General features: G+C 46.3%; 1 protein-coding gene across 2 annotated transcripts in view; it reads left to right on the top strand.

The window, feature by feature from the left end:
* Window positions 1-23,132, top strand: part of CACNA1F (calcium voltage-gated channel subunit alpha1 F) — a 154,446-nt gene that overhangs the window by 119,595 nt on the left and 11,719 nt on the right. For both annotated transcript variants that reach the window (XM_088453393.1, XM_088453392.1), the window contains 10 exons: window positions 3,363-3,383; window positions 4,698-4,826; window positions 10,957-11,022; window positions 11,125-11,216; window positions 11,937-12,096; window positions 14,083-14,210; window positions 15,876-15,972; window positions 20,283-20,385; window positions 22,266-22,367; window positions 22,622-22,752. In XM_088453393.1, coding sequence (XP_088309519.1) covers window positions 3,363-3,383; window positions 4,698-4,826; window positions 10,957-11,022; window positions 11,125-11,216; window positions 11,937-12,096; window positions 14,083-14,210; window positions 15,876-15,972; window positions 20,283-20,385; window positions 22,266-22,367; window positions 22,622-22,752 — 1,029 coding nt within the window. The remainder of the gene's footprint in view (window positions 1-3,362; window positions 3,384-4,697; window positions 4,827-10,956; window positions 11,023-11,124; window positions 11,217-11,936; window positions 12,097-14,082; window positions 14,211-15,875; window positions 15,973-20,282; window positions 20,386-22,265; window positions 22,368-22,621; window positions 22,753-23,132) is intronic.

Raw genomic sequence — 23,132 nt, 5'->3', positions numbered from 1 at the left:
ATAGGATAGGTTACATAGCAGTCTGTGCACAGGGCACACAGTGACATTGGTGTGAGTGGCGGGTGAATAGGATAGGCTACATAGCAGTCTGTGCACAGAGCACACAGTGACATTGGTGTGAGTGGTGGGTGAATAGGATAGGTTACATAGCAGTCTGTACACAGTGACTTTGGTGTGAGTGGTGGGTGAATAGGATAGGTTACATAGCAGTCTGTACACAGTGACTTTGGTGTGAGTGGTGGGTGAATAGGATAGGCTACATAGCAGTCTGTACACAGTGACTTTGGTGTGAGTGGTGGGTGAATAGGAGAGGTTACATAGCAGTCTGTGCACAGGGCACACAGTGACATTGGTGTGAGTGGCGGGTGAATAGGATAGGCTACATAGCAGTCTGTGCACAGAGCACACAGTGACATTGGTGTGAGTGGTGGGTGAATGGGATAGGTTACATAGCAGTCTGTACACAGTGACTTTGGTGTGAGTGGTGGGTGAATAGTATAGGTTACATAGCAGTCTGTACACAGGGCACGCAGTAACCTTGGTGTGAGTGGTGGATGAATAGGATAGGCTACATAGCAGTCTGTGCACAGGCCATACAGTAACCTTGGTGTGAGTGGAGGGTGAATAGGAGAGGTTGCATAGCAGTCTGTGCACATGGCACACAGTGACATTGGTGTGAGTGGTGGGGGAATAGGATAGGCTACATAGCAGTCTGTGCACAGGGCACACAGTGACATTGGTGTGAGTGGTGGGTGAATAGGATAGGCTACATAGCAGTCTGTGCACAGGGCACACAGTGACATTGGTGTGAGTGGTGGGTGAATAGGAGAGGCTACATAGCAGTCTGTGCACAGGACACACAGTGACATTGGTGTGAGTGGTGGGTGAATAGGATAGGTTACATAGCAGTCTGTGCACAGGGCACACAGTGACATTGGTGTGAGTGGTGGGTGAATAGGATAGGTTACATAGCAGTCTGTGCACAGGACACACAGTGACATTGGTGTGAGTGGTGGGTGAATAGGATAGGTTACATAGCAGTCTGTGCACAGGGCACACAGTGACATTGGTGTGATTGGTGGGTGAATAGGATAGGTTACATAGCAGTCTGTGCACAGGGCACACAGTGACATTGGTGTGATTGGTGGGTGAATAGGATAGGTTACATAGCAGTCTCTGCACAGGGCACACAGTGACATTGGTGTGAGTGGTGGGTGAATAGGATAGGCTACATAGCAGTCTGTGCACAGAGCACACAGTGACATTGGTGTGAGTGGTGGGTGAATAGGATATGCTACATAGCAGTCTGTACATAGTGACTTTGGTGTGAGTGGTGGGTGAATAGGATAGGTTACATAGCAGTCTGTGCACAGGGCACACAGTGACATTGGTGTGAGTGGCGGGTGAATAGGATAGGAAACATAGCAGTCTGTGCACAGAGCACACAGTGACATTGTTGTGAGTGGTGGGTGAATAGGATAGGTTACATAGCAGTCTGTACACAGTGACTTTGGTGTGAGTGGTGGGTGAATAGGATAGGTTACATAGCAGTCTGTACACAGTGACTTTGGTGTGAGTGGTGGGTGAATAGGATAGGTTACATAGCAGTCTGTGCACAGGGCACACAGTGACATTGGTGTGAGTGGCGGGTGAATAGGATAGGCTACATAGCAGTCTGTGCACAGAGCACACAGTGACATTGGTGTGAGTGGTGGGTGAATAGGATAGGTTACATAGCAGTCTGTACACAGTGACTTTGGTGTGAGTGGTGGGTGAATAGTATAGGTTACATAGCAGTCTGTACACAGTGACTGGTGTGAGTGGTGGGTGAATAGTATAGGTTACATAGCAGTCTGTACACAGTGACTTTGGTGTGAGAGGTGGATGAATAGGAGAGGTTACATAGCAGTATGTACACAGGGCACACAGTAACCTTGGTGTGAGTGGTGGATGAATAGGATAGGCTACATAGCAGTCTGTGCACAGGGCATACAGTAACCTTGGTGTGAGTGGAGGGTGAATAGGAGAGGTTGCATAGCAGTCTGTGCACATGGCACACAGTGACATTGGTGTGAGTGGTGGGGGAATAGGATAGGTTACATAGCAGTCTGTGCACAGGGCACACAGTGACATTGGTGTGAGTGGTGGGTGAATAGGATAGGCTACATAGCAGTCTGTGCACAGGACACACAGTGACATTGGTCTGAGTGGTGGGTGAATAGGATAGGTTACATAGCAGTCTGTGCACAGGGCACACAGTGACATTGGTGTGAGTGGTGGGTGAATAGGAGAGGTTACATAGCAGTCTGTGCACAGGGCACACAGTGACATTGGTGTGAGTGGTGGATGAATAGGATAGGTTACATAGCAGTCTGTGCACAGGGCACACAGTGACATTGGTGTGAGTGGTGGGTGAATAGGATAGGTTACATAGCAGTCTGTGCACAGGGCACACAGTGACATTGGTGTGAGTGGTGGGTGAATAGGATAGGTTACATAGCAGTCTGTGCACAGGGCACACAGTGACATTGGTGTGAGTGGTGGGTGAATAGGATAGGCTACATAGCAGTCAGTGCACAGGGCACACAGTGACATTGGTGTGAGTGGTGGGTGAATAGGATAGGCTACATAGCAGTCAGTGCACAGGGCACACAGTGACAGTGACATTGGTGTGAGTGGTGGGTGAAGGCGCTGCTGCCACCAGTCTGTATAGCGCTGCTGGTCACATGGGATACGGAACAAAGCTAAATCCCCCAATGCAACCTGCAAAGCCCAGCTCTCAACTCGGATTGGTCCGCTGCCCAGTGAATAAGAGAGCAGGGATGACTATCGGTGGGCAAAACCATTGATGCTTCTCCATTGATGGTATAATGCTATTGAGGTTAACCACAAATGGTGACCATCGATGGCTATACCACAGATGGCCATCCCTAGGGGAGAGGCAACCAGACCATGGGCAGGAGCAGATAGGAGGTGGCCGGGAACTGAGAGGAGGCGGGTGGGTGGAGCAGAGTTGGGTAGTCTCTGTAGCCCACCATTTGGGAACCCCTGGTCTAGTGTGACACTGCACAGGTTTCTGTCTATACTGATTTTTACCTACTCTATAAATAAACCAACAATCTAATATTAGATGTTATATGTGTGTATGAATATACATGTTATGTGTTATGCATGATGTCCAGTGATATTATGAAACCATTGTTATAAGAATAGCTAAGATAAGATATGTGTGTGCTAATTCCTATGATATTCCTGTACATTGTCACATGCAACCCGTGGATACATCATGATCATCATCTTCATCATCATCAATGTAATAATCCATCATCACCTGGTCCTGTTCTTTGTGTGTCCTGTTTCAGAATGGATGGCATGTTGGGGAGGTAGGTAGCTATTTCTATTTAGTGTGAGGCTTATTACTTGTATCTGTTTATCAATAAATCTGTCTGACCCATGAAATCTCCTCCTCATCCTCATGATCAAACCCCTCCCCCAGCACCCAACTGCGGCTATCCATATTATTCAGAGATTATTGTTAGTGGGAAGCTGTACTGAGGGAATACAGGAGGCCAGGAGACATGGGAATATAAAGCTGCGGCTATTGCAGGAATAGCTCCTCTTGGCATCTGCCACTTAGTGATGATAACCGCCATCATCATTAAGCACTCACAAAAACCACAGCTTGGACGCGTATATACGCGTCTCTGCATAGGTGTATTTATAAAGGGTGCAGAGTGTTTGGTGCACACGAGCCCCTGGACCCAGCGCACACCCTGCACCCAGAGCATGCCTACCTGATGTTGGCAAGTGTGTGCCCCCTGCTGTGCAGCGCCTTCTTCTCAATTACATCTTTGAAAAGATGGCGCTGCACGGTGAAAGCAAAGACACTGCTCTGACACTGCCCGAGCATGCAATATCTTCCCGAATATCATTGGGAAGCTGGTGCCGCATAGAAGGGGGGACCCACTTGCTGGCACCAGGTGGAATGTGGAGGGTTTAGAGGGGCTGGGTGCTGCTCCGAGGATGCATTAATACACCCATGTCTTTCTATGCCAGTCTGCTCTGACTGTACTCTGCCTACCTTATGGAGGTCAATACATTAAATTGAAAAAAAAAAAAAATTTCCTCGGGAGTGCCATGTGCCAGATCCGCTGGCATCCCTGATGCTTGTAAATCTCCCCGTGCCACCTTGCTCTGTGCTCTGACCTCCAGACCAAGAGGGTGGTGCTGTCCCCAGAATCTGGCGGACAATACACACAAAGGAAATATATAGCTAGCTATATATCCATCTCTATATCTATATATCTTTTTCTTTTTAAACTCATTGAACTCCACCCAATGAGATTGGCACAGAGGCACAGAGCCATATGAACTTAAGAGGAGTTTCCGTCTCATCTTCATATAACAATAATAATTATTCATCTACATAAATGAGAAACGTTAGACCACCTCTATATCAGGATAACCAATTATCTTGCATAATCCATTCTTACACTATTATATTTACGGAGCCCGACATTGGGAATCTCCGTATTCTTCTTTCCATTCTCCACTGTCACTGTCATATAGATGATTTTGCTTATTGCGCTCCTGGATGTCCTCACCCTCCTATCAGTACGGAAAACATGCACAGTGTGGTCACCTGTCTTCTCCTCCTGTCACTGATAATTGCTCTCACCTGTGCCCCCCTCCTCCAGAGTTCAGAAGACAGCTCCAGGATTTCCATCACTTTCTTCCGTCTCTTCCGTGTCATGCGCTTGGTGAAGCTGCTCAGTAAGGGAGAAGGTATAAGGACACTGCTGTGGACATTTATTAAGTCCTTTCAGGTAGGTGACTCAGGTCTGGATCTCGCTGCCATTAGTCCAGCGACAAATTCTGCTTAATAAGCTGTTGTGTTTGGGGGATGGGGGGGGGTGACAGGCTGGAAAGCGGCATGCCGTATTGGACGCACTACGTCAGTTACAATGGGTCTGATTCAGTAGTGCACATTTATCGGGAATCTGTACGTGCGCTAGACCCGTCCTTGAGCATGTGCAGAACGGGTCCTGCGTGATCAAACTCAGGCCCCCGTATGCCTCTGGCTGATTGACAGGCAGAGGTATTTACTGGGCATTGCGGGGACGGCCTGCGTTCCTGGAAACAGGGGCGCCGTCCCCATTTTCCGGGAGTGGCCAGCCCATGATCTGCGTCCATGGGTGCGGGTTCTTGGCCTCGCATGCCGGCCAGCCTGTGTAAGCTGAAGCTTACTCAGCTGGCCAGCGCCAACCAACATCACAACCAATTGTCGTGACGGTGATCCCAGCCTGCGACCTCGGTCGCAGTACTGGGATCGCAGATACACCAGAAGATGTCAGACACCTCCTGCTACATTTGCATTTTAGCAAGGACAGAATTGCAAAGCTGCTTGTGTGCGTCTTTGCAATCCCGTCCTCTGCTGAATCGGGCCCAATGTGCAATAAGCAATACTTGGAAATAAGACATAAAGGATAAAATGAACAATGACTAACAAGGTACCCACTGCATCAATAGTTCAATGGATTGTTCATCCTGCCCTTTAAACAATGGTGACAAGAAATGTGAAGTGCAAAACAAGCTTAGTTGCAGACTATTTACCCAGACCAAGGGGCAGTGTATATGTATCCTGGGTTAATCTGGCAAACGATCACCAAGTCAGTACTTTTCAGGCTACCGTCTGCCTATCACTTGCCAAATATCCATACAAATATCCAGATAATAATACTATAAGTATAGTACTATAAAATCGCCAACAGAGCTATATCACTTTAAGCAAACGTTTAAAAACTTAAATCACACTGCAGCGCAGGGCCAGCTCCAGGGGTTGGAGCTCTCTACTGTGCGCCCCTGTGCAGACAGGGACACCGACGCTCCCTTACCCTGCGCGTTGCTTTGCCGCATGTGTCCGAAAATGGGTGTGGCCTAACTACCATAGGTCACACCCCTAAATGATGATATTTGGGGGCATGCACTTATGGCATGACTCCTATTTAATGTCAGGCTGGGGGCGAGCCCAGCACTCCTTCAGTAGCTGGGCTGCCCCCAGCCCTCTCCCTGCACTGAATGCGCACGAGCCCCCAACGCCGCACAGCTGTGGCAGTGGGGGTGTCCAACTTCCCGACTACCAGCGGGACACTTCGGCTCGAGGGTGGAACAGCAGGGCAGTGCCCGAAAAATGGGACTGTCCCGCTGAAATCGGGATGGTTGGGAGGTGTGCACCCTCTATGGGGTGGCACCCCTGTTCGACCGCACTGGTCGAATGTGCCTTGAGCCGGCCCTGCTGCAGAGGTTCTAACATAGCGCCTAGGGCCTAGTCAGTACACTACAATGATAATCTCCTAGTAGCCTATCTTATACTATCTGCTTCAGGCTTGATCTGTGGTAACAAGGCTCCTTGCCCATTGCAACTTGCAAGCGATACAGCTTCACTGCCACCCTGCTTTTATCACACAAACCTATCTACAAGACCCACAAGCACTCAAGACAAAGGAACAATGTGCCCGATTGTCTGCAAAACAAATGGAATTTGAACGACAAAATGTCAGCATGTGGATGGGAGCAAATTCTTAGGATAAGAATAACTGAACCAATCGGGGACATTCCTTCCTAAATTCTGGGCAGAGCTACCAGTATGGCACATTTTACTGTCGCATCTAAATATAAGATTTTCTTTTGTGAATGAGATTCACAGGGGAGGGAGGTCGCGCGTGTCCAATAGGGCGTTTTCCGATTTGTGGCACAAAGCATATTCCTCCCTGCAAAGTATTGGTGGAAGCCAGGTCTCAGCCATTAGTCCTCTTAATGTAGTGTATTTCTACCAATGTAATAAACCGTTGGAATAATAGTTCCACCTGTGAAAAGACTGCCCCAATCTATAAGGCTACATCAGTCTTTCATACCTGGGTATTGATGTGTTTCTGCTCACACACTTCAGAGACTTGTTTTTCTCTTCACCCAGTTCATGAAGATTTTATTAGCTCATAATAGGCCAATGTAATACACTGCAAAAAATAATCAATAAGAAGAAAGGTCAGAACACGCTGTGATAAACCGTGCGAGGACCGGTGTGCCAATCACAGAATGGGCGATGAAAGGAACACAATGGGGATCATTTGTTATGCAGTGGAGCAGGGAATATTTCCCCAGGGCCATCGAGAGAGGTGAGGGGCCCAGGTACCAGGGGTGGTGGACAAATCGGTGTGCTTTGGCCACCCCCCTACAAAAAAAAATGTGATCGCTCCACTGAGCACATCATGTTGGGAGAGAGAGACTGACAGGGGCAGCGGCCTTCCTGGGCCCCTCTGCTGGGCAGCAATCAGTCCTCTCTCTCCCTGCCTGATGTGCTGCTTTCTGCTACGAGGCGGGGAGTGGGCCTGGGCCCAGGTAAAGAGTACCCACACACCCCCTTTCCACATCTACTTTACTGCAACATACAGATATGTCCACATACATCTATCCTCTGTGCGCTACAAGTTGTGTTACACATAACGCGGGAGAGCAGTGCGACTCCCTTTTCCTGCGACTTTTCACCTTCAAATGCGTTTTATTCGCAAAGCGATGCGAATGGGATGCACAAACAGCTCATGCATTAAAAAAGTAGATCATACCCAGCAGCAATGTAACAATGCCCAGATGTAGCAGTACACGTCCACTTTAACCCCGACACTCATAGGTGCTGCTCTCACAACCTCCCTGAAATGCTTTTTCAAAAGTAGGCAAGTATGGTGAGGCGTATATAACCTTCTCCAGAGGACAAGGCAACTAATTAGCTTCTAGCTATCAGTTACCTAGTACATACCATAAAATGATCGCTGGAAGCTGATTGGTTGCTATGAGTAACTACTCCACCTGTCCCTTTTAGAAGGTTTGATACATGTCTCCCTCAATAGACTTTCACTCATATATCATACCTAAAACAGATTCTAGTTTCTGAATATGCCTAGGTGCCAAAACATTTCTAAAAATCTTGGATGTTGGGGTTCATGGACTGGCAAGATCATCTGAAGACCTCCTCACCCATCCAGAAACAGGGGTGATGCATGATACAGTGCTGAACGTACGCCCATTCACGTACATTGCATGAATTTGCTCAGTGCAGACACTAATGCGATCACTTTACTTCCTGGTTCAGGGACTGGCCGCGCTACTGCACATGTGAGGTCATCAGGCCACACGTGTGAGCGGCCATTGCCAGGGAGCGCTCCTACGGATCCCTCTCCCAGAATGTTTTGCGGCATGTAGCTCATAGGCTACAATGGCTAACGCCATCTGGAGATGGCGTTGGCTACCGGGGCGAGGCCAAGCTCCGAAATGCTTTGCATGTCGGCGCTTGGTACATTCTTCATTTTAGCAGCCCCCACAGAAACTACTGGGACTGGTTTTACGAATGAAAATGGAGGAAAGGAGATAATGGCTGCAGTCCCCAGTGTGTACATTCAGGGTATCCCCTGAAAATGGGTGTTTTGAGCGGATATCGACAATAGGAATTTATTAGAGTAATGTGATATCAAGGCAGCAAATGAACAAGTATGATTTATTGTACATCACATGTGCACTGTACTCATTTTGAAATGAATTGCTGCGTCTTTTCTGTCAGTTTGCGAAATGTGTTAAAATTAACGTGAATACAATTGAATAACACAGGAAGGTCGTAAGAAGCGCCCACCATCTTGCTGGTATCAGCAGCACTTATGTAACGGTGTTATGTAAAAAGGGCTTTTATCTTTTTTAGTCTAGTAAACAATAGTATAGGTGCAAAATGGATGTCATTAAAGTGTGCCGGTTCTGAGGAAAGGTGGCCACTGTAGGTGTGGACTGAACCAATACTCAGCTTATTCATTCACTAGCAACTAATGACATCACAAAGTCATGATACCCACTGAACTGATACACTGACTATTGGTTCAGTCCACAAAATAGCTGAGGACCTGATTCAGACCCGCTTGCGAGCGCATAGAGTTCGCGAACGCCGTAGCGAATGAGACCTTCACTCGCTCCGGAGCTCGCAGCAAAACAGGATGGCTGTCGATGGTGATCGACAGCTCACCCCGTTTTGTAGGCGGGTAGGGGGGGGTGGCTGAACAAACGGAGGCGTTCCCGAAGGAACGCCTGCCGTTTGTGGGCGGCCCTACTGACCTCAATCGTGATGTCAGTAGTGGACTTCCTGCTCTATTAGAGCTGGAAGTCCACTTGACATTGCGAGTGCTGAGACCCTACCACAAGGGTGTCCTCGCAATGCCGATGGTCACGATAATCGTGACCATCGCCAGGCCGCTCGCACAAGCTGTGGGTGGTCACCCACAGCTATGCGAGCGGCCTGGAGGCCGGAATTAAAAAAAATAGGGACGCCCTGATTCAGAGCGAGCGCACGCAAATAGCTTGCGCCTCTGAATCAGGCCCTGAATCCCCTGTGGGTATACACTTGAATATCTCTGTTTAGATGGGTAAGATCTGTTTTCCAGAATTTCAGAGAACTATGGCCCTGATTCAGAGCCGGATGCTCTGACCAGAGCGCTCGCTCTGAATCAGGGCCCACCTCCATTAAAATGGAGCGTCCTCCTGGACGCTCGTATAGCTGTGGGTCACCACCCACAGCATATACGAGCGTCCAACAAGATGGTCGCGATGGTCTTGACCATCGCGACCATCGGACTTGCGAGAAAAACCCTGTGGTCGGGATTCTCAACCGCAAGGCCAGGAGTGATTTTGGCTCTATCAGAGCCAAAATCACTCCCACTGACATCACTAGTGATGTCAGTGGGGCCGGCTTCAGACGGTAGGCGTTCCCATAGGAACGCCTCCGTCTGGCAGGCACGCCCCCGGAACGCCCACCAAAGGGGGCGTGCTGTCAATCAACATCGACAGCACGCCCCCTTTGGTGCGAGACCCGGAGCGATGGAAAGCCCTTCGCTCGCCGGGTCTCGCACATGCGCACGACGGAGCTCCCTCCGTCGTGCGCATGCACAGTGGGGAACATCGACCCACTTGCGAGCGGACTGCCGCTCGCGAGTGGGTCTGAATGACCCCCTATATTTACAGATAATAAAAGTATTTTTTAGCAGTAATTTAATTTGGAACGTCATGCTTCAAATATTAACCCTCCCCTCCCAATTTAGTTGTATAGCAGTGCTCCTCGCAGTGATAACAGAATTAAGCACTTTCAGACTGCTTTGGAGTTGCCGTAGATGCGACCTCATTGCGAGCTCTAAATAAATGTGGATCTTCGCCTGTATTCAGAGATGGCTGCATCTATCCGTCCGCATTGCTCCCAATCTTGTGAAAGTAGCCGCCAGCACTGTCAGTGCATATTCGCTTCAATGCAACTATTGTTGCAAGAGAGCTCTCTGAGACATACTAACCTACTCTCCCAGAAGGTGCAGGAGACTCCCGATTTTTCTGATGGTCCCCTGCACCCCCGGAGGAGTGGGTGGATCCCGGCATCCCGGCCGCTTCCTAAATCGTGGCCTAATGACTTAAAGAGCCTGTCCCCAAAGTGTTCAGCTGAATTTAAAGGTAGGCAGGTAAGGTCTACAAGCTCACGTCACACACACAGAACACATCCTCTGCGCAGTCACTCTGTTGCACGCACTCTGCTGCACATACGGCTGCGATGCGCACAGTTTTGTCACCCATAGTTGCTAAAAGTTGATGATTGGCAAAAATGTATTAATCCGCAAAAAAGGACTTATGTGCAACCATGAATTGTCCCCTTTGTGTGGACGTCAGCAGTTCTATTCACTTTGTTTCTGATTATCAGGTTGTAGAAAAAAGATCCCGTAATCGTGCTGTGTTTAACTAGGCACAACCTTCAACACAACATACGTATAGCGTACTGGAAGCATAAAACATAGACGTCCCTTGTGCATCTGTCTGTCTCAGCTTAGGGCTAGGTGCTGGTTGTATACGTCTTTATAAGTCTCTCCCTGTGTTTTCCTCCCCCAGGCTTTGCCATATGTCGCTCTTCTGATCGCAATGATATTTTTTATCTATGCCGTCATTGGTATGCAGGTGAGTCAGACGTGTATTGTATGGGACCATAGAGCTTCCCACTCACAGCCACAGTGTGGGCCAGGGTACAGCCTCCAACCTCTGTCTTGTTGTTGTGTGCAGACATTTGGGAAAATCGCTATGCAGGATGGGACTCAGATCAACCGGAATAACAACTTCCAGACCTTCCCACAGGCTGTGCTGCTGCTGTTCAGGTACTGGGGCCCTGGCTATGCAATGGCAAGGGCAGGACAGTCCCTTCAAAGACACCACAATGATAAACACTGAATTTATTTTACTATTAAATAAAGTACAGACTTACAATGCTATATTCTGTATGATAAATGACAAAACAAGCTCATACTGGCTGGGAAAGTAGAGGAAATACATCATGGTTCCTCTGAAACACAGTATTTTCTGAGATACTTCCAAAGTGGTAGTGGTTAGGTAAGGATTAGCGGTTAGGTAAGTGGTAGCGGTAATAGCAGTTAGGTAAGTTGTAGCGTTAATTGTGGTTAGGTAAGTGGTAGGTGTCAGGTAAGTAATAGCAGTTAGGTAAGTGGTAGCGGGTAGGCTCGCACAGATTTGCGACTTAGTTCAGTCAGTTGTCGCATGAGCATATGAAAGTGAGTACCATGACCCGGCCACAGGGGAAAGGTTGGATTTCAGTAGGAGGGCGTATTTATTGAGTCCATAATGCTGCTGCTGTCAGAGTTTCAAAAACTGGTTAAAGTGCTTGTGTAATGTCCATTCTATTTTACTACTAGAATATCATTATTCAATTGGAAGAGCCTAGATGCCTCCTTGATAGAACTCGTGTGATGCCACCATTAAATTGAAGCCAACTGAGAGGACTGAGCTTTAAAAGTTCAACATTAAACAGTCCAGAAGCGCAATCCAAGGGCACTGACATACTGTAGTTCTCTCTGTTCTAGATGTGCCACAGGCGAGGCCTGGCAGGAGATTATGTTGGCCAGTTTGCCGGGCAAGAGATGTGATATTGAGTCAGACTTTGCCCCAGAGGAAGAGTTTACTTGTGGGAGTAACTTCGCTATTGTTTATTTTATCAGCTTTTTCATGCTTTGCGCCTTCCTGGTAAGTAAATGTCAATTAGTGATGCTTTTATAGTGTGGCGTTATAAATCCCTGTGTGTATGTTACAGTGGGGTATCTTTAATGGGAGCAGGGAGTACAGTGCTCATGACTGCACAGTCTGGGCCCGATTCAGACCCAGACGCTAAGCCGCGATCGCTCGCTATGGGCGTGCGCGAACCAGTCACTGCGATCAGGAATCGTGCGCTCGTAGCACAAAGACTGAGCGCTACTTTGAGTGACAGCACCGTTTGTGGGTGGTAACAGGGGAAGGTACTTGTGAACGGGGGAGTGGTGCTGCGAACGCAGGCGTGTCTGGCCGTCAAAACTGAGTTTTATGGGTGTGCGTAATTAGCATGGAAGCGTCATTGTACTCGTCACTTGGTTGTATTTCAGCCTGCAGTGATCGCAGTGCTTGCGGTGGGGTAAGGTCTACCTCAAGTGCTGCGTGCAGCTCCGATGGCTCTCGATGGTCCCGATTATTCATACACTTCCTGGAGATGACGTGTGCTAATTAAGAAAAGTGGGTGTCTTTATAGCGGCGTGCGCTCACTCTGCCGTCGCTAAGACATAGAGGGCGTCCTTACACCAGGCAGTGCGATCGCGGGATTTGCATACCCGGCCCCTTTTGGATGTGAGCGATCGCAGCTTAGGGTCCGGGTCTAAATCGATCCCACTGTTCTTTAATACTTACCTTGTAACCCCGCATCGCCCATTTTCCCCACAATCTGAAACATAGCCGGCAAAATGGCCGTCGCACCATTTTCCTGGAGACCTGCGCATGAGTAGTAGACTCTGGCACAGTGACAGTCTTCTCGCTTGTGCCGCCGACTAGGGAGGAGGGGACCCGGACGGAGACTGCACACGGGCAGGGGACCAATACTGATGTAATTTAATAAGTTATATATACAATAGCGTACACATATCCCGCAGCGCTTTGCAGAGAATATTGCAGTTGTTCACTTCAGTCCCTGCCCTAGTGGAGCTTGCAATCTATATTCCCTATCACATGGACACACACATACATGCTAGGGTTAATTCAGTGTAAAATGATAGCGTAGAGAGGGCCTGATTCAGCAAGGATCGCACGGATGCAGACGCACGCAATCGAACGTTGCATATGCATCGCATTGTGCGTGAACTAGCTACTGCGATGGGAACTGCGTTTGCAGAGGCTACGCAGACCCGGAGCACAGTGACTGACAGGAAGTGCCGTTTGTGGGGGGTGGTCAGGCAAACGCAGGTGTGCCTGTGCGTTTGGACGGCGTTTTAGGGGCATGCATATTTAAGCCCTTGCGGCGTCGGGTGTCGGACGAAGCCTGAGGTCTATTTGCATGCAGGAAGTGGCAGAAATCCTGCGCGAAGTCAGGTCAACCATTATTATGCTAATGTGTTCGATGGTTCTCGATGTTTCCGCTGTCTTGCGTGGTACAACAGTACGCATGATAAGGGAAGTGGGTGTTTTGTGTAGTGCTGGGAGTAAGCTTGTTCTGCGTGCATATCATTAGCATATACTCGCAGTGGACGGGTGCTTGCTGAATCGGGCTCTGAGTCCTAATTTGTATGTATGCCTTTGCATTTGGCAGCGATTGAAATGCGAGGTCTTCTGAGGTAAAATAATGCAAATATCTCAGCACCATTCTCTTGGACGTATTTCAGAGACACGATTTTCCCAGTATTATAATGTACTCTAGCCGCTGAGATGTATTAGGTGACTCAATTTACATATAATATAAACTGGACCACGCCTGAAGCATGCGATGCCCTGTTTTGTATTCCGAGCACAAAACACAGACAGAATATATAAGAATTCTCCTCTGACATCCATTATAACTAGTTCCACGGAGGTTAGCACAATATTGCAGAAGGGACAGTCCATCTAATAGGTGTAGAATATACTTGTTTTTAAATGTTTATTATCACTATTACCTGTACTTTAAGTGACTTATTTGTATTAATGTGGTGATCGGTATACTTTTATTCACTTCAGATCATCAACTTGTTTGTGGCCGTCATTATGGATAATTTTGATTACCTCACAAGGGATTGGTCCATTTTGGGACCACATCACTTGGATGAGTTTAAGAGAATATGGTCTGAGTATGACCCAGAGGCAAAGTAAGTATTGAAGTCCATATCCTCACCTCATTACCAAGCCAACTACAATCCTTGCCATCATCATACCAAACCACAATCTTTGCCATCATCATGCCAAATCACAGTCCTGGCCATCATTATACCAAACCACAAACCTTGCCATCATCATACCAAGCCACAATCCTTGTCATCATCATACCAAACCACAATCCTTGCCATCATCATACCAAACCACAATCCTTGCCATCATCATACCACACCACAATCCTTGCCATCATCATACCACACCACAATCCTTGTCATCATCATACCAAACCACAATCCTTGTCATCATCATACCAAACCAACAATCCTTGTCATCATCATACCAAACCACAATCCTTGCCATCATTATACCAAACCATAATCCTTGCCATCATCATACCAAACACAGTCTTTGCCATCATAATGCCAAATCACAGTCCTTGTCATCATCATACCAAACCACAATCCTTGCCATCATTATACCAAACCATAATCCTTGCCATCATCATACCAAACAGTCTTTGCCATCATAATGCCAAATCACAGTCCTTGCCATCATTATACCAAACCACAATCCTTGCCATCATTATACCAAACCATAATCCTTGCCATCATCATACCAAACCACAATCTTTGCCATCATCATGCCAAATCACAATACTTGCCATCATACCAAACCATAATCCTTGCCATCATCATACCAAACCACAATTCTTGCCATCATACCAAACCATAATCCTTGCCATCATCATACCAAACCATAATCCTTGCCATCATCATACCAAACCATAATCCTTGCCATCATACCAAAGCACAATCCTTGTCATCATCATACCAAACCACAGTCCTTGCCCTCATCATACCAAACCACATCACCTGATCTTTCTACCACATCACCTGGTCTCTTAAACCACATCACCTGGTCTCTTATACCTCATCACCTGGTCTCTTATACCTCATCACCTGGTCTCTTATACCACATCACCTGGTCTCTTAAACCACATCACCTGGTCTCTTCCATCACATCACCTGGTCTCTTATACCTCATCACCTGGTCTCTTATACCACATCACCTGGTCTCTTATACCACATCACCTGGTCTTTCTACCACATCACCTGGTCTTTCTACCACATCACCTGGTTTTTCTACCACATCACCTGGTCTTTCTACCACATCACCTGGTCTTTCTACCACATCACCTGGTCTCTTAAACCACATCACCTGGTCTCTTCCCGCACATCTTCTGGTCTCTTCCCCCAAATCACCTGGTCTCTTATACCATGCCAATCTCTCTCTTCCACCACTTCCCTTGTTGTCCTCCACCCATTTATCAAATCTCTTCCACCAATTCATCTGCTGTCTTTCATTTCTTCACCACAGTCTCCCACCTCTTAGCGAGCTCTCTTCCACCATTTAAACTTCTCTCTTTTAAATACTTTCTTATCAACTCTCTTCCTCCCGTTTCACCCACAATTCTATCCATTCTCTTCCACCCCTTCGCCTGCTCTTTGCCATGCCTTTGCCCGCTTACCTCCAACACTCCACCAGATCTTAGATCTTTCCACATCTGCTCCGGTTCCCTTCACTAGCACCGTTCCACCAGAAAACTACATTTCTCCCATCATCTAAAAAGTAAATGGCCCCTCAACTTTTTTTTCCAGGGGCCGTATCAAACACTTGGATGTGGTGACCTTATTGCGCCGTATCCAACCTCCCCTGGGATTTGGAAAACTGTGTCCACACCGTGTGGCATGTAAGGTAAACTTACAATAACACTATCATTGATGAGATTTGGGAGTTACCAAGGAAGATTTGTTGTAAACAATAGTCACTTGAGTCAGAGGCTCACACTTAACCAGTCATGAACCATAAAAACTAAATATTGGAAATACAGTAGGTCAGGGATTGTATTTATTTTTATAGCAATGACTGCAAACTACAGACATAACTATCACAATGTGAATATATATAATTACATTTGCTAGAAAAGAATAACTAATAATCTACCTAAGGGTTGTCTAGATTTAAGCTCTTTGCTCTAGTGTACTTTGGGCCTGATTCAGAGCCGCTCGTAAGCGGACGCTCGTTCGCTCTGAGCGATGTTCGCACAACGGTGCATGCGTACAGTTCGCAATGCGCATGCGCAAACCAATCATTGCGGTCGGAAATCGTGCGCTCGTAAAACAACGAGGGGCTGCTAATTTGATTGACAGAATGTACCGTTTGTGGGTGGTAACAGAGGAAGGTGCTTGAAAACGTGGGAGTGGAGAGCCGAACGCAGGCGTGCCTAACGGTCAAAACGGCGTTTAATGGGAGTGCATAATTAGTAAAGGAGCGTCATCGACCACGTCACTTGGTTGTCTTTTAGCCTGAACTGCTCGCAGTGATAGCGGGAAGTAAATCCTACCACAAGCACTGCGAGCAGTTCAGATACCTTTCGATGTTCCCGATTAATCTAATAAATAACGGAGATGATGTGTTATGCGAACGGCAAAGGGTCTTTACTAAATAGCGAGCGCATTTTTCGGACGTTCGCTCAGACATAGAGGCGTCAACACACCGCAAAGAGTGGGCGCTCAATTTAATTATCCGGCCCCTTTTTAAGAACGAGCGTCCGCAAATAGCATCCGGGTCTGAATCAGGCCCTTTGTCCCAATTTCACAGATAACTTAGAATCCACATTCAGTATCACATCATGTGTTCAGATGGATCTTGATATATTGGGCACCTCAGACTTGGGAAATTTCATGCAGATTGTATTGAAGAGCATGTAGTGACAGAACAAGGAATAACTGCATCCGTACTTGTTTGCTCCTCATGTATAGACCACTTGTGGACTATGAATGAACTTCTTTGTATCAGTGAAGACTGCACAGATACCATAGAGCCGTAGCACTTGCACACAGAGAGCCGTAATTATTAGCAGTTGGCTAGGATGGTTTTCGCCAGGGGCACTGTTCAAGGAGGGGAGGGGGACCAACTCAACCACCCACAAAATTGTATCTCTAAAGGGACCTGCAGAAAGCTCTCTGCTGATTGCCCCAGCCTTGCTTTTTGGTCTCATCTCCTGGCTCTGGGCTCCATCAAGGAATAGCCGTGATGTTTTGGCCCAGAAGTGTAGAGCGTGCAACGTCTTGATGTCACGAGGCAGTAGAGTAAAGGGGCCTATCCATTAGGCGACCTGAATAACTGAACGACTAGCGTTCAGACCTTCAGGTCGTCTAGGTGCGGTGCTCGCACTGAACGGTGTTCACTGAACGTCATTCAGTGCTGGAGACCGACCTCCTATCTGCAAACATGTGGAACCTGACGATCGTCGTCAGGTTGACGAGCATGTTCCACAGATAGTCGCCGTCGGCAAGGAGCCAGCGTGCACGCGCATCGCTGGTCCTTGCCAGCTATCCATTAGACGACTTTCTGAACATTCAGACTGTTCAAAAAGTCGTCCTAATGGATAGGCCCCTTACGTCATCCACTTTGCCCAGGGCATCCAGAGTCAGACCTCTAGATATGCTGCTGCTTGAATACCCCAATTTGATTTATGAAGCTGTAAAACTGCCGTCCCACAGTGCAAATACTGTATTGCGACGCCAACCAGCTATTTTTGTGTACTAAACTGACTGCGGGGTGCAACATTTTTTTTGCTCCTTTATGTGAAGAGCTGGGTGTATTGGGGTCTTGAACAAAACCTACATGCAGGGGAGAGTGTACAGTATGTTGGAGGACAGGATATATTAATGAGCAGCAAGGGTGTAATGTGTACAGTTTAGGGGGCTTCCTCTGTTTAGTGCGTGGTCGCAGAGCTTTTTTTACCCAACAAAATGACCTGATTTTTTGCATATCAGAGGTGACCGCAATGGGGAGTAAGCCTGTACCTGCTTGGAATGGCTTCAATAATACATGAGTGCACTTTATATAAGAAATCACATTGATAGCTATAATTGTACCAGTGTAATAACATTACCAGGCGCAAATGTGACACGTGAAACAAAGGCCGCACGCGCGATATGAATGAGGACTTAGCGAGCAGTGTTTTAGAAGATAAGTGTAGAAGTTATAATTAATTAAGATATGATCAAAAAGTGATAGTAGACAGGATTTTTACGTTGTCGTTTAACTCTATGTGGCCTTTCCCTTCTCATGTGGGCCCTTTAATTCTGCCAATGATCCAGCAACTGCAGCCAACATATAATATGGGGGTGGGGTATTAAGAATTAACTATTTTCCAAAGAACTGCAGATTTGATTTAACAAGTAAATCAGCCTCCAGCTGCCTGTTGTAGTGAGCTGGGGATGTGAGCGGCCAGTCTGTCTTTTTTTTGACTCCCTGAAGTCACCAGTAAGCAAAAAGCTAGAATCAAAACACTTTAGTTTGTTTATTTCTCCACCAGAGGGCAGCAGGGAGGTGGATACAACCATTATCTTTTTTTTTTTTTTTTTTTTGTTATTATAATTGGGAAAATGAATGAGAAAATAGTACTGTATAACATTATATATTAATTTCTGTTAAATTATGTGCTGTCGCTTTGAAGCGACGACTGTCCATGCGGTGTAGATTCCTCGTTGTCTGCCAGCATCATCTTAGGTAAAATGAATAATGTACTATCTCCATGCACACAGCTGCTGCAGACTGTGACTCATACATACACATGTGTTGTGGGGGAAAGCACTTCCTTGCATGTATCTCAGCGGGACAGCAGTGTGATGGAATGAGTCTTCTTGTGTATGATTCAGCAGCAGGCAAATGGTTAGGATGTAGGGTCTTCTCTAGCAGTGACCTAAAGCTTCTTGCTTGGTGCATTCATGGGCTTAACATAGTGCCATTTCCTGCTCCTGCACACAAAGCCTCACTTACGTACAAGCCGCACTGGATGCCAACTGCAAAACACCCTGGTATTGTACCAATGGGCCTAGATTGCATACCCAGTGCACTTCAACGTGTACATCTACCCTCTGCTCTCTCTAGATCAGGGATGGGGAACCTCCTGCCTGGGGGCCTTATAAGGCCCTTGGTATCATTTGGTCTGGCCCTCAGAGCTTTTTTCTGCTAGCCACATTTGGCTAGCAGGGTGCCTAGAATGGCACTTCAACTAGAATCTATGCAGCAGTGCCACCTGGAGCATCCTTAGGATGCTTCAGACGGTCACACCGCTGCCCTTACAGCTCCCTGGAGCATCCTCAGGATGCTCCGGGTCCAGGCACTGCTGTAATCACCAGCGATTGTGGCCCCTCCCCCATGTGACATCATGCGGAGAGGGCATGGCCTAAACCAGGCCTGCAAGTAATGTTATATATATCAAACTGGCCCTCTGCAGTAAAAAGGTTCCCTACCCCTGCTCTAGATGCAAACTAGAAGTGCACCTGGAAAATCTGGGCAAAAGTGTAAAGGTCCATTCTAAATACACAATCACGTATCAATTTAGAATCACTCCTTGCATTACGTCAACTTTTCAAGTTGATCTCCTAAAATACTGCATGGTTTATGGCTTAAATGCATCATGATAGTGAGGTGACATAGGAGTCGGTATTACATGTTTCACTTATGTGTGTCTGTGTTAAATTGTGATTTTTATTACATTGCTGGGCGTACACCTACACACACGCTCCTATGTACGAGCGCGAAATGCGTCCTGTTGCAAGAGGTGAGACCTGACGTGTGGCAGCTATGAACTGGAGCAAATCTTAGATCCTGTTATGTGGTGAAATGTCTCAGAAAACGCCCCACAAGGCGCCCTCCCCACAACAAGAGATTAACATTACTCAGTACTTAGCAAGTAGAGCCACCTTCTCCAACCAGAATGTGCAAGTGACCAGGGCCGTCGAGAGCTAAGACGGGCCCAGGTACTGGGGGCGTGGCCCAATCCCGAAGGTATGGCCACGCCCCATCACAAAAACTTTTTCAAAAATACCATGCGTGCCCTCCTTAGCAGCTGAGAGCTGGCCATACTATGCGCAGCCATACCTGGCCATACCTTGCATCTTTCTTACTTCTCTTAACCAAGTTTGTTCTTCTTCAAGTTGCTAACTTCCCCGTCAGTTGGTACTTACCATCCTTAAATGTCTTCACAGAGATTGGTTGCCATGAATATGCCCCTTAACTCCGATGGCACTGTGACATTCAATGCCACACTCTTCGCCCTGGTACGAACTTCATTGAGGATCAAAACTGAAGGTATATATATTGTGTCTTGTGTATTAGAAGTTTGTTGATGAACATTCGCACATTCAAGAAGTAATTCAGATCAACCACATTTAATATTTAGTAAAACCAATCGAGTTGATCTGCAAGTCTAGTTGAGATTGCCAGTAAAGTGGCTGTGTAGATTGAATTTCATAGAAAATCAATGATTTTTTCATCTGACACAGAAAAAAGTAAATGAATATATATATATATATATATATATATATATATATTATATATATATATATATATTTAGGGATGTGCAGGCTCGTTTTTACTCGGATTTACTTGGTTCTTATCGCCACTTTACCGCAAATTCGGATTTATTATATTGGCTATCCAAAACACATGATAGGCGATAGCCAATAAAATGCCGTTTGAAGATCCGAGTAAATCCGAGTAAAACCGAACCCGCTCACCCCTAATAGATATATATAGCACAGTCCAGAATATCAGGATGAGGGCACTCTCCAAAATTCTACAAGCAAAAATGTTTTTATTACGGCTTCATAAAGCCGAACTATTTTTAGTTCACAATATGTCATCCAATTGTTTGTCAACGTTTCGGTCCATAAAAGACCTTCTTCAGGACATTTAAACAGCAAAATATTGATGTACCAATAATAAGTGCACCAAGATCTGTCCAACCTAGGACACAAAGCCCACAGAGTGTTGCCACTTCCAAACTTGCCACCTGGTAAATAACAGGGCTAAAGAATCCATGGATATGGCGGCGTATACATAGCCACCGGGGAGTCACTGACTCATCTGGTGTGTATATGGCACACGTGCTCCACATATGCTGGTGGTACGGTGAATCCCCGGTAGCTATGCATACGCCATCATATGCATGGATTCTTTAACCCTGTTATTTACCAGGTGGCAAGTTTGGAAGTGGCAACACTCTGTGGGCCTTGTGTCCTAGGTTGGACAGATCTTGTTGCACTTATCATTGGTACATCAATATTTTGCTGTCCTGAAGAAGGTCCTTTATGGACTGAAACGTTGACAAACAATTGGACGACGTATTGTGAACTGAAAATATGTTCAGAATTTTGGAGAGTGCCCTCGTCCTGATATTCTTGTATATATTTTTGATCTTAGAGGCACCCCCCCCCCCCCCCCGATGACTTTTTCATGGGTGAGAGTGCAAGACTTGCGGACGATATATATATATATATATATATATAGCACAAGATCCTTCTGGCATGGGTGTATACCCAGCACACAATAAAGGAAGGCGGCACTCCAATAGAACATGTAATTCAATGTGTATTAATAATCAAAACGGCATATTAACATCCATGTGTCAACGGTGTCCTTCACATGTCCTGATGAAAAGGCGTTCAGCCTTGAAACGTTGACACATGGATGTTAATATGCCGTTTTGATTATTAATACACATTGAATTACATGTTCTATTGGAGTGCCGCCTTCCTTTATTGTGTGCTGGGTATACACCCATGCCAGAAGGATCTTGTGCTATATTTTTTTAGGAGGGCACCCATACTGTTTTTCTTATTGTCCTGAGTGCCGGGCTCACTCTTGTGTGTGTGTGTGTGTGTGTGTATATATATATATATATATATATATATATATATATATATATATATATATATATATATATATATTAGCTCTAGATTCTAGATTTCCTTGAAATGTTTATATGGGTTATCTGAGACAAGATACCAGCTAAAGTGTTACAATAAGTCAAGAGGGAAAAGATATGATCATATATGAAATAAAGCTGGACTAGTCTTTTATCAGTGTCTCATTATTGGAAAGTGTCCAGAACTATAGCGCGTTGAGCTATATTTACAAACCGAAGCTCAGCAAATTGTTTGATCATTATAGACCTTTATATTTTTTAGGGAACCTTGACGCTGCTAACGAGGAACTAAGAGCCGTCATTAAAAAAATCTGGAAAAGAACCAAACAGAAGATATTAGATGAGGTCATCCCACCCCCTGAAGGTCAGTAGCATACAGTCACTATATATTAATATTGTTGGCGCGTTGCGTACAGTATCTAACTATACAGTGCATCTGCAATATACAGTATGTCTGTATCCTGATTGGTGCTCTCATTTTCTGTGAGCCAGTCATTTCTTTGCATCATACGTCTGTGACCTATCAGGCTAACAGCTGGGCAGGTCGGATTGGAATGTGCCTTTAGCTGCCAGTTTGATAAAAAAATAAGTGTTATATATTCGGTTATCATGTTTCAGAGGAAGAGGTGACCGTGGGGAAATTTTACGCCACCTTCCTGATCCAGGATTACTTTCGGAAATTCCGCCGTAGAAAGGAAAAGGGTCTCCTGGGAACAGAGAACCTGCCCAGCAATTCTACCACATTACAGGTCAGTGGCCCCAGTGTCCTATATATGTAGTCGTTTTATTACTAGTTCCTGCGTTTGGATGTGCAAAGACTGAGACGCCCCCTTGTGGCGTCTATAGGTTCTGCATTACTAGCAGGTGCATCCTATGGCAGCTGCAGTTTCTAGGTCTGAGTATGGCCATCTATTTGAGCGCCTGGATGTCTCTGTATGCAACCGCTTTCATAGTCACGCTGGCAAGACGCAAGCGACACTCCCATAGGACATAACCTCTCTGTGCGGTTTTTTTTATCCACGCCCCTCACCTCTCAGTCACCGTCCAGGAATGCAGCTTACATTTCTAATACTGTGGTGTAAATTTACTGAAGGTCAATTTTAATCGTTTCTACACAATTTCAAACCGA

This window comes from Taudactylus pleione, unplaced genomic scaffold (genome assembly GCF_031769625.1).
Source record: "Taudactylus pleione unplaced genomic scaffold, aTauple2 ptg000579l, whole genome shotgun sequence".
Taxonomy (NCBI): Eukaryota; Metazoa; Chordata; class Amphibia; order Anura; family Myobatrachidae; genus Taudactylus; species Taudactylus pleione.
The sequence above is the reverse complement of the archived record's forward strand: the minus strand, read 5'-3'. Positions and strand labels throughout refer to the sequence as shown.